The 12,755-nt window shown below is 36.3% G+C and overlaps 1 protein-coding gene across 2 annotated transcripts in view; it reads right to left on the minus strand.

The window, feature by feature from the left end:
* The window catches only part of LRCH2 (leucine rich repeats and calponin homology domain containing 2), a 99,782-nt gene that overhangs the window by 53,698 nt on the left and 33,329 nt on the right, over nt 1–12,755 (minus strand). For both annotated transcript variants that reach the window (XM_045881732.2, XM_045881736.2), the window contains exons 3-6: nt 11,059–11,185; nt 5,955–6,060; nt 5,735–5,871; nt 1,744–1,877 (exon numbers count right to left, since the gene is read on the minus strand). In XM_045881732.2, coding sequence (XP_045737688.1) covers nt 1,744–1,877; nt 5,735–5,871; nt 5,955–6,060; nt 11,059–11,185 — 504 coding nt within the window. The remainder of the gene's footprint in view (nt 1–1,743; nt 1,878–5,734; nt 5,872–5,954; nt 6,061–11,058; nt 11,186–12,755) is intronic.

A 12,755-nucleotide genomic window follows, 5' to 3' on the forward strand; every position in this document is an offset into this window, starting at 1 on the left:
ATTTCTATCGGACATCGTTGCTAGAGACCATCTCCAAAATATATCTCAATCCTGTCCACTCCTTTTCATCTCTAACTGCAATCACCCTATTCAAGACCCCTTGATCTCTTGGAAGTACTTCAACAACCTAACTAGTCCCTGTGCTTCTGCTTTTGTTTACTTCCAATCTATTCTCCTTATTATAAGAGCCGAAACAGCTCTTTTTTAAAACATAAATCAGATCATGCTATTCCCCTGCTTGTAACTGTCCACTGACTTCCCATTGTACTATAAGTAAAATTCAAACTCCTTACCACAGCCTCCAAAGCACCCACATGACTCAAGCCCTGACTACCTCCTCAAAATCAACTTGTACATCTGTACCCTCAGCCACTCTGCTCCAATCAGGCTGGCCTTTCTGTTTCTTTAACACACCAAGTTTCTTCCTATCTTAAGGCCTTAGCACATGTCATTCTTTCTGCCTGAAATGCTCTTCCCCTTCGTCTTTACACAGCTAGCTTTTCTCCTTTCAGGTCTTGACTTAAAACCTCACCTTCCCAAAGCGACATTCCCTGAACATACTCCTGAAATATGTTCCTTTCCTTCACAGCACTTGCCACAATTTTGAAATTGTATGTGTGTATGTATATTTTATTTCTTTGCTTTGTTTGCTGACTGACTCCTCCACTACACTGTGGACTCCATGAAGGCCAACACCAAGGTGTACATCATTCAACGAAACATACCCTGAACCTGCCAGCAGGCATTTGACTGATACTTGTTTTTTTTTTAACTGATATTTGTAAAATAAATAAATGACTAGTATAATAATGCCATTACTCAAGTAAATTCATTTTTAAATAAATATAAAGCAAACTAATAAAGTTTAGAGTATGAATAAAGTCTAGTTTTTGTAGAATTGTTTGGTCTATTATTCATAATAAACAAATAAATCTTTAGGAATTAAATATAATGTTTAGATATTTAATTCTACTTAGGCAACAGAAAAATTCAAGAAAATGTCCTATTTGGGAATTCAAGAACAGTACTTAAAATACTGCCATTCCAATTAGTCTAAATTTTGGTACAAATGACAAACCTTTAAACATTTTAGGCAAGAGTGTAGTCTCCCTTTCTGTAGTCTTACCCCATTCCAAATTATTTTCCATACTAATGGATGGAATTATGTTTCCATAAAATCTTTCAGACCAACCTACATCCCGAAAGGATGAATTAAAAACAGATAATCAAATCTACCATTTCAAAATCTCAGAAGATTTTCGTATCATACAGAGTATCAATATCATACAGAATATCAATGATAAATCATCTTTGGTCTAGACATAAATAAAGAATATGAAGAAAAGAAGAAAGGTACCCCAAAATGTCTTGCTCTTCCACTAACCTCAGTTCAAAGTCAAATTCTGCTAGTTATTACAACACTGATTAGTACAATAGAGTGATTATAGTAGTAAATTAACAGTTGTCGAGTGCTGAGAAATTAGTGTTTCTGTACTATAATGTCAAACGTTTACATTTTACTACGAAAATATTAGTACAATTAATATTTTGAGAAAATCCCAAATTTATTCTAGTATCAAAGAGGTTCATTCTATGATGGTGAGATTTCACTTCAGTCAATTATTGATTTTAACACTGGGCCAATCAACCTAAATACATTCAGTACACTCAAGATTAATAAATATCTTTTGCATACAGAGAAGACACCAATCATGAGATAAGACTGTAAGAATATTACATTACCTGTCTGTGAGAGGCTGGGAGGGCATTCTTTTACTCAGTGATGGAAGATCCAGAGAATCTGGTTTCTTATCCATTCTGCAACATGCTTGGATATTTAAGTATTTAAATATGTGTACTTTACCCTTTAAACATATCTGTCAAATAATTGAGAAAGTAGATTTAATTATATAGGTCCAAATATAAGTTTCACCTGCCAATTTATTTACATATTTTAATAACCTTAAAATTATGCTGAGACATCACAATCATAATAGGTACTTTACATATTTGAATTTGTACTGCTGACACTTTATGAAAACATTTGACAATGATACCAACTAAAATTCTTTAGCTGTTTCTATTCTTACTAGAAAAAAATAATTTTTCTGTATTTCACTAAAGTGTTCTTGTTAAAAGTACAATAACAAGCCACTAAATAATATAAAATCTATAATTCATAAAAGTTGCTTTTATTAGAAAAAAGTGAAAAGAAATATATTCATTGCAGTGATGAGAACAAGAAAAAAAATAACCCATGTCATTCTTTAAAGTAATCTTATCAGGGACACCTGGGTGACTCAGTCAGTGGAGCATCTGCCTTCAGCTTGGGTTGTGACCCCAGGGTCCTGGGTCCCAGGGGCCCTGAATCGGGCTCCGTGCTCAGTGGGGAGTCTGCTTCTCCCTCTCCCTCTGCCCCTCCCCCTGCCCCTGCTCTCTTTCAAGTAAATAAATAAAATCTTTAAAAAAGAAAGGTAATCTTGGGGCGCCTGGGTGGCTCAGTTGTTAGGCGTCTGCCTTCGGCTCGGCTCATGATCCCAGGGTCCTGGGATCGAGCCCCGCATCGGGGTCCCTGCTCCACGGGAAGCCTGCTTCTCCCTCTCCCACTCCCCCAGCTTGTGTTCCCTCTCTCGCTGTGTCTCTCTCTGTCAAATAAATAAATAAAATCTTTAAAAAATAATAATAATAATAATTAATTAATTTTTAAAAAAAGGTAATCTTATCAGAAACACTAAATTGTTTGGTCTAAGCACTGGAAGAGAGCTAATCAAAATAATGTAAATATAGGAAAAATTAATTTGTTGAAAGGCGCATTAGTAGGCCAGTTAGAATAAAATAGTTTTTTTTGTTGTTGTTGTTGTTGTTGTTTTTATAAAATAGTTTTTTAAATGGCCAATTCAACTAAGATAATATCCTGAAAAGTTATTTTCCCTGGTGATGGAGAAAAGGAATAATAAGGGGTAAAATACTATGTGAAAGAAAGTATTCTATATAAAAAAGACAATGAGCAGTAAGAAAACAGTAAGTCAGCTTTACAAATGTTAACTGCAGTCACCATGAGTAATATTATATAAATATTTCTCAGAAACTATAATCATAGGGCACCTGGCTGGCTCAGTAGGAAGAGCATGCAACTCTTGATCTCAGGGTCATGCGTTCAAGCCCTACGATGGGTGTAGAACTTACTTTAAAAAAAAGTTAAGAAAACTATAATCAAAAATGTTTTGTTTTATGGGCTCACATAACCTACAAATATATGCAAAAATAATCAACAAAGAAAACAGTAAGAAAAGTACATTCAAAGGTAATCATCATTCCTGGTATAAAGGAAGAATGTTTCTTAGATAATTGTAATAGATATCAAATCTGACCTGACCACTGAAAAATTTCATTTAAAAGGAAAAACTTCTGTATAAACCAAAAAATAATTATCTTCCATTACCAATTAAATACTGGTGAATTCTTTTCTTTCTTTTTTTTTTAAAGATTTTATTTATTTATTTATTGGAGAGCGAGCGAGAGAGAAACAGCATGAGAGAGGAGAGGGTCAGAGGGAGAAGCAGGCTCCCTGCTGAGCCGGGAGCCTGATGTGGGACTTGATCCCAGGACCCTGGGATCATGACCTGAGCCGAAGGCAGTCGCTTAACCAACTGAGCCACCCAGGCACCCGAATTCTTTTCTTTTGTAAATTTTTTTAAAGATTTTATTTATCTGAGAGAGAGAGAGAGAGCTCACAGGTGCACAAGCAGGGGGAGGGGCAGAGGGAGAAGACAAGCAGACTCCTCATTGAGCAGGGAGCCCTATGCAGGGCTCAATCCCAGGACGCTGAGATCATGACCTGAGCTGAAGTCACATGCTTAGCCGACTGAGCCACTCAGGTGCCCCCTTTCATGAATTTTTTACTGTAGTAATTCATGTATACAGTTTTAAAATCAAAGAGAACTATAAAACTGATAAAAAATTAATCCCCCATTCTACCCCTTTCAATCTCTAAGACCTAGTCCCCACATACCAACTTTTAGTTGGTTTTTTGCTACTTACCTTTATATTTATCAGTAACATGGTTCTACTGTTTTATTTTTTTAGTTATAGATCTTCTTAATTGAGGGCTTACTAAGGAAACTGAGGACTTAGATTTCTTACATTACCACTACCACCACTAATCACTTATCATCAACAACACCATACCATCGTCCCATCTTCAATCCCCATCAACTTACTTCCTCCTTCAGAAGCATAGCATAGGGGTTAGAGCGTGGACTGCAGTCGGACTGCCTTGGTTTGAAACCAGCTGTACCACATGCTAGCTATGTGGCACTGAATAAGTCCCTTAGCTTCTATGCCTCTGTTTCCTCATATATAAAATGAGGTATGATTACAGTACCTGTTTTATAGGGTTACTATAAGAATTAAATAAATTAATGCATGTAAAGCATTTCAATAGCGCCTGGAACACAGGAAGCACTAGATGTATTTTTGCTATTATTATAACTATGTCACAATTTCTCATTAAATCAAAATCCAGTATTTACAGTATTATGACCAAGAAAATATTCTGCTGAGGCAAGGAGCAATAGTCATTTGGCTGCCGAGCCAAGGGAGAGAATCCGAGAGAATCTACCTACCTATTCTACTACTGAATAAACCCCAGACTTCTACTAAGGCAAGTGAGGGCCAGTTACGTCGCTGCAGAGCTAAGGGCAAGAATCTGAGGGTGTAAGTCTTAGACCTGTTGTGTCCAATATGATAGCCACTAGTCACATGAAGCTATTTAATTTTAAATTAATCAAAATAAGATTACATCTAAATTTTGGTTCCTTAGTCACACCAGCCATATTTCAAGTACTCAACAGCCACATGTGGCAAGCAGCAATGGTATCGGACAGCACAAATTATAGAACGTTCCTATAATTCAGGAAGTTCTGCTAGACAGCACTGCCTTCGACATTCTGCAGACCTTCATATTTTCAGTCTTTCTTCCTTCTATTCAGTTATATGTTTCCTCCAACATGCAAGCCATTCCCAGGTTTAACACAGTAAATCAACCTTCTTGTTGCCTTCTCCCAAGCTTCAGCTTTCCCCATCCTGCTAAGGCAGCTACTACCAGCACCCCAGCCAGCCTTTATTTGAATTAGAAAAAGCAACTCCTTTGGAATGAGTGGAATGTACCTTTGTAGAAAGAAAAAGGCAACCCTTCTTCTGGATGTATGCGAAGCCTGAGCAAGGGAACATAGCTTGGAAGTAGAGAAGGGGCTGGCATTTCACTGCCATGTGCCTCCTAGGCCAGTGTAAGTAAAGACCCTAGTTTCTGCTATTTCATGTCTTCCATTTTCCAAAATTCTGTTGCCATTTCTCCCCTGCTGCCCTCTTCTCTCTCACTCTTTGGGCTTATGGGTTTATATCTTAGTATATTCCTTTACTATCATTTCAGTAGACAACACGTGGATTTAATCCTCCAACTCAAAGGCTAAATTAATACTTTTCCACTCGTATCTTGTTCTTTCTGTTAGGATTCCATCTATCAGTGCTAAGAATGTGGTTCAATCAATCGTACAACAAATGTCAAGAAGATACATACCTGAGTAGGAGAGAGGTAGAGAGATTCCACAGTCTATGTTTTTAAAAGAACACTGACAGAATTTGACTCCTAATTCTGATGCTTTTTGATTTACCAATTTGATGTATAATTATGAATAAAAAGAGAAGAAACACGTATCATATTTTTATTACAAACCTGTGCTGGTGGTACTTGCAATGGATTGTTATCCAAAATCATTACTTGTAAATGATGCAGCTTCCTGTAACAAACTGGGATTTCGGTCACTTTATTACAAGAGAAATCCAGCTTGACTAAGGGAAGATCTCCTAATTCTGTTCAGAAATGAAAGATAATTAAATTAAATTTGACAGAGTTACTCTCTTATTCATTTCAGTAGAAATAATGAGCATCTTACCATCTGGCAACACATGAAGATTATTTCTTCTTATATTTAGCTCTCTAAGTGAATGTAATTTTCCCATTTGTTGGGGAAGGACCTGAATCTCATTGCAGCTAATATCCTAAGGAAAATAAGAAAATAAAATTATAACAAACTAACTGAGAAATACCTATTTCCATTTTAAAATTAAAGCACATGGCTAATAGCTAGCAAAAGTTACCTCAAATGTTGTTTCTCTAAAAGTGGATTATCTGGCAGATTTCTATTTATATTACATCATGAAGTCAATCTAGCACAGTTAACATATTTTTCTGTGCAACACTGTGAAGTTATAACTTAGTACTACATAATTCAGCCTTTTGAAAATCTCAACTAAAGACCACTCTTGCCAACCAAAACTAAAATTATAAGGATAATGCAGGTGCTCTTCATTCAGAGGTAAAATAAAAAATGACTATCTGTCACTGTGATAATCTATCAATTATAGTAGTTTTCAGTTACTCTGTTAGGCAGAAGCTGAGAGAGTCAAGAATTTACAGACGTGAGCTGGAGAACCAAAGACTATGGTCAGAATCAATTTAAACCTCTTTCCCAAAGGGATACAAAAATGAGGGGTTACAAGCTCAAAATTCTGTGGCCCACATCATAACCCAAAGACTCTCCAAGGAGATCTGAATCGGAAGTGTCTCAAGGTTAAATTAAAATGCAAGTCCTGATTTAAAGGTAAAGGATACCACTTTTCCTTAATAAGAGACAGCTTAATTGTGCTCTCTTTTTCCTCCTCTTGAAGAAAAATCTGCAACAAGATCTCACACAGCAGTCATTCCAGACACACTGCAAATGAAATTCACATGCTACTGCAACTGCCCCCAATTTCCAACTTCCACTGGAAATGATATTAGCTTGGTGGGAGACGAGTGGCACATATATTCAGTTCTATCAAAAATTTTTAAAAGGCAAAAATAAATAAAAATAAAAATAAAAAATAAAAAAGGCAGGAGGGTAAATTCAGAAGAATATTAAAGCCATATAGGGAAAAATCCAATAGAGCCAAGGTGATTAGAAAAATGTATCCTACATACTTCTTTCAAACTATATCTAAGGCATCTTCATTCAATGACAAACATTTATCAAATACCAACTATTTGGGTGCCTAGGTGGCTCAGTCGTTAAGTGTCTGCCTTCAGCTCAGGTCATGATCCCAGGGTCCTGGGATGGAGTCCCACATCGGGCTCCCTGCTCGGCAGGAAGCCTGCTTCTCCCTCTCCCGCTCCCCCTGCTTGTGTTCCTGCTCTCGCTATCTCTCTCTCTGTCAAATAAATAAATAAAATCTTAAAAAAAAAAAAAAAAAAACTATTTGCTAGGCCCAGTTCTAGATGCTAGGGACACACCACAAAATAAAGTCAACAAAAATTCGTGCCCTCGTTGCTCTTTATGGAGCTTATTACATTCTAGCAAGGAGAGTAGATTATATAATATTACAGGTGATAAATGCTGTGGAAAAAAAAACAGCAGGGTAAAGGAAAATGGCAGTGCTAATAGTAATGGGGAGGGATATTAGCAATTTAGATTGTCTCATTGAGAAGCTGGTATTTGAGCAGTACTGTCAGAGCTGAGAGTATGAGCCATGCCAATATATAAGAAAGGAATATAAGAAACAATAAATGTAAAAGGACTCTTAGGCAAACATGCCTGACAGGTACTAAAGAACAGCAAGAAATCCAGTGTAACTAGAAGGAAGTGGGCAAGGTTGGGGGAGCGGGGGGAGACTAAAGTGGTAGGAGGGATACAACTTAGGCTTTTATTCAAGAGATATCTGAGCAGGAACCAGAAACTTTTAAACAGAGGTATGACATGATCTGACTTATGTTTTGACAGGATCACCTTAGCTGCTATGTTGAGAATAGGCTATTAACAGAAGCGAAAAATAATAAAATTTTGGAAAAATAGCCTTTAAGTTAATACTATTGCTTCCTACAAAAGTATCTAACACTAGAGATTTCCACATAAAAATCCATAGAAATCTGATAGCTGCCCGAAGAAATAAACCCAAGCACAAAAAACTGACCCACTCACCAATGGGTACTCTACAAAATACCTGGCTGGGTATTGGAGACCTGAGAATATTTCCTAGGCTTCTAATGACAGAATTTCACTGTAGATGGCTACCACATTCTTGTGGAATAGTGTCATGGGAAATACTCCAATTACAGGTAATACCTACAAATTCATTACGTGATTTACAACTGTCAGTTAACCATCCTAATGCTCTCTCTCCACTGTTACGGATTTCAAGAATTTAAATAAAAGCACAATAATTTTATAGTGCCTAGTGAAATATGGTATTTAATAGTTTTAAAATATTCTATTTAGCTAAAAATACTAGAAAAAATCTAAAAATCCTAAATATTTTTAAAATTTTATTTATCCCAAAACTATCTCATGTAATATAATTTAGAACATAGGGTCAAAAACTGAATGAAACAAAAGAAAAAGAAATTATACAGCCATAGAATAAAGTATAATATTTATAAAATCTTTAAAAATATTAACAGTATCTAAGTCAAAGAAAATACTGGTCCTCTTTTACCATGAATTTGTTAAATCACCTCTAGAATCTTCTGCTCATTCATGAATATAATGTTAAAAGGGACCTTAATAAAAGGAAACATTTTCAGGGCAGAAATAGCTAAAAATAAAAAGTAATGAAGAACAGAAATATAGAAAATATAGAAAGTAATAAAAGTAACAACGATGTTTAAGCTACAGAAAAACAGGTCTTGGAGTTTGGTAAAATGGAGAACAGACATGTGACAGATTACAAATACCTGAAGGGAAGAAAAGTTGTCATTATCTATACTTTTTCACATAGCGTTAGGATGGTTAACTGACAGTTGTAAATCACGTAATGAATTTGTAGGTATTACCTGTAATTGGAGTATTTCCCATGACACTATTCCACAAGAATGTGGTAGCCATCTACAGTGAAATTCTGTCATTAGAAGCCTAGGAAATATTCTCAGGTCTCCAATACCCAGCCAAGTATTTTGTAGAGTACCCATTGGTGAGTGGGTCAGTTTTTTGTGCTTGGGTTTATTTCTTCGGGGCAGCTATCAAATTTCTATGGATTTTTATGTGGAAATCTCTAGTGTTAGATACTTTTGTAGGAAGCAATAGTATTAACTTAAAGGCTATTTTTCCAAAATTTTATTATTTTTCGCTTCTGTTAATAGCCTATTCTCAACATAGCAGCTAAGGTGATCCTGTCAAAAGTTGTCATTATCTATACTTTTTCTCAGGACCAATGGATAAAAGTGATAGGGGCATGTATTTTAGTTCAAAATAATAAAGATAACAAAGTTTTGCAAAAGAGAATAAGGGATGCCTCAGTCACACAAAAAAAGATTTATCCAGGGCGCGTGGGTGGCTCAGTTGGTTAAGTGACTGCCTTCGGCTCAGGTCATGATCCTGGAGTCCCAGGATCGAGTCCCGCATCAGGCTCCCTGCTCGGCAGGGAGTCTGCTTCTCCCTCTGACCCTCCCCGCTCTCATGCTCTCTCTCCCTCTGTCTCATTCTCTCTCTCAAATAAATAAATAAAATCTTTTTAAAAAAAAGACTTATCCACCACTGAAAATATACAACTAGATGTGTCAGGGATTCCTTCATTAGCAAGTGGCTAAATTCAATGATTCTAAAACACTGTAACAAGACTAAGTTCAAGACAGTCTCCTTGTGTTATAATTGCACATGCATCAATGAATAAAAGAAATAAAAGAATGACATTCCTGAAATTTCTGTTCATTACATTCTATTTGCACATTAATTTGCCACTGTATAATCATGGATAAGCTCCCCAAGAAAACTTTTGGCCCTCCACACATAATAAAGTCATACTTAAGAATACTTTAAAAATGTCTATTTATTGGGAAAGGATTACTCAAGATAAAACAAAAAAATAAAAATAAACAGCAAGGTATATTGTATTGAGGTGGAAGTGTTGGGAAGAAAGAAATGTCCTCTGCCTTTCAAAGTCCTTCCAGCTGGACTAAGAATCAAATTAACATGAGACAAATTAACAGGAGAAAATCAAATTTAGTTTCATAAGTATGGAGAATCCATACAAACATGAAATTCCAAAGACAATCAGGCAACAAGAGGCTATGTGACATCCTGAGCTAAGGAGATGGGTAGGAGTCTGGGAAAACAAAGGGGAGGAAGACCATTATAAGCAGGAAGGTGAGAGGAGATGTTTGGAAAATAAAGGAGTGCTCAATTATTTGAATAAGTTAGGTAAAGTTAAATAGGTAAAGAGGAATCTCTTTTAATAGGGCCTTTCCTGGTGTAGGCTCTCCTTTCCAATGTAAATTTAGGCAGTTGAGGGGGAGGTGAAGAGCTTTTCCTAAATCTGTTGGTTTGATTGCTTTCAACTCAAAATAATCATGCCAAAGTAGCCCATCTTGGTGTGACCTGCCCTTGTCCCCCTACAGAAGTAACAGAAAGATGAGAAAATAGGTCAATGCTTTGAGGATATGTTTCTCTCAAAGTTCAATATCATTTAATACCTAAAATGTTCTGTTCAAGATAATTAAATTAATGCTATATTTCTACAATTAATTGTATATAATGGCCTCTCTCCATTTATCTTGGTCCCAAAAGTGTTATAAAATCACATGAGAATATAGGAGAGGAAGAGTTATTTTGTTCATTCTATTGTTTGCAGGCATTGTACTCTCTTCCTTTATCCCCCCTTCTCTGAGGCTTTCATAGTAGTCCTGTAAAACCTTTAAAAAATCTTTTCCTGGTCTAAGACCTTTACTGTCCCCAAAATGAATTAAAAAAATGTTTATTGGTTTGAAAATCATTTCTTAAGACTTATAAGCAAACCTTCTGACCTCACTAGGACTAAGGAACAACCAGGCTTTTATTGTGGCTGTGAGCTAAAATCAGACATAAGCAATTGTATATCAAAATTTTACTAAGGTGAACATAAGCATATACCAAGTTACTCTTTAAAAAAAAAATTAAACTGAAATTTCATAAAGAGCAATCTTCCAAAATATAAAGGTATGTGTTATGTATATTATATATTATACACGATCATTGCAACTATTTTACTCACCAATTCCATTAAGTCTTTTAACTTCCCAATTTCTTCTGGAATGGATACAAGTTTATTATTACTGATGACCAAAACTTTAAGGGGAAGATCAAATAGGTATTTTGGCAATGTTGATAAAAGATTTCGACTGAAAAGAATAAGAAAGTCTCATTATGAGATATGTCTGAAATCCCTCACATTATGTTGAGATGAACAAATCACCTCAAAAGTAAATAAAAAGCTTTCACCAAATAATGACTATCATTTAATGAGTGCTTACTCTGTATTGCACTAAAATCCTTAAATGTACTATCTCATTTAATACTCCCATTAACCCCGTAAGACAGGCACTACTATTATCTCCATTATACAAATAAGAGAACAAAGGTTAAAACTGGCTAAGGGACTTGCCCAGTCACAAAAGATTGCAAAGCCTGTGTTGTTACCTATGATACTGTCTTAGATAGCATCAGTTCTCAAAACCCAGAATCATTCTTCTGAGCTAGAAAATTCCAGAACCTTGTTCTCTGGTATCATTTCATTGCATTCAATACTTCCATGACTCTAACAAAGGAAAGGTTCCAAAGATAAGTTTGAATGCACTAAGTTCAAATCTATGAAAGAATTAATAGAACTACATCTTCAAAGACTTGTAGCAACCCTAACCCATTCCCTTTTCTTATGGGTTTATGGTAGAACAGCCCACTAACACCTTTACCTCAGTTCCAAGTTGATAAAAAATTCATATCTCTGTGGATACACTTAAATATAACAACAACCAACATTTACTGCTTACTATGTGTCAGGCCATGTGCAGAGTACCTCACATGAATTAACTCCACTAATACAACAACCTACTTCAGGAAAATAGAGCATATCATGATGCCCATTTTACAGAGGAAGAATCAGTCAAAAAGAGATTAGGCAAACTGCTCAAAGTCACACAGCTGGTAAGTAAGAGAGCCAGGATTCAAATCCGGGCAATATGGCTCTGGGGTCCTTACCCTCAACCTACTGTGCGTCAAATTTATATACCAATATAGATTGACCCAAATGATCCCTGCTGTAGACTCAATGTTTGTGTACCCCACAAATTTATAAAGCTGAAACCTAATCCTCAATGTGATATTTGCAAGTGGGGCCTTTGGGAGGTGATTAGGTCATAAGGGTGGAGCCCTCATGAACAGGTTTAGTGCCCTTGTAAAAAATACCTCAGAGAGCTCCCTTACTCCGTCTACCATGTGAGGACAGCTAGAAAATGGCTGCCTATGAACCAGGAAGCAGGTCCTTAACCAGACACCGAATCTGCCGGTGATTTGATCTTGGACATCTCAGCTTCCAGAAATGTGAAAACTAAGTTTGCTGTTTATAAGGCACCCAATACATGGTATTCTGTCATAGCAGCCCAAACAGACTAAGACAATCCCCCCACCAAAAAATATAAAGTATACCATTACATTTACATACTATCAAGTATTCATAAAAATAAGTTATTTTTCCTGTTTTTCAAAGGGGCATTTATTTTTTTTGAAAGATTTTATTTGACAGAGAGAGCACAAGCAAGGGGAGCGGCAGGCAGAGGAAGAGGGAGAAGCAGGCTTCTTGCTGAGCAGGGAGCCCAATGCGGGGCTCAATCCCAGGACCCTGGGATCATGACCTGAGCAGAAGGCTGATGCTTAACCAACTGAGCTACCCAGGCACCCCTCAAAGTGGCATTT

Source organism: Mirounga angustirostris, unplaced genomic scaffold (assembly GCF_029215605.1).
Source record: "Mirounga angustirostris isolate CCGP_5_RB_7025 unplaced genomic scaffold, mMirAng1.0.hap1 SCAF_11, whole genome shotgun sequence".
NCBI lineage: Eukaryota > Metazoa > Chordata > Mammalia > Carnivora > Phocidae > Mirounga > Mirounga angustirostris.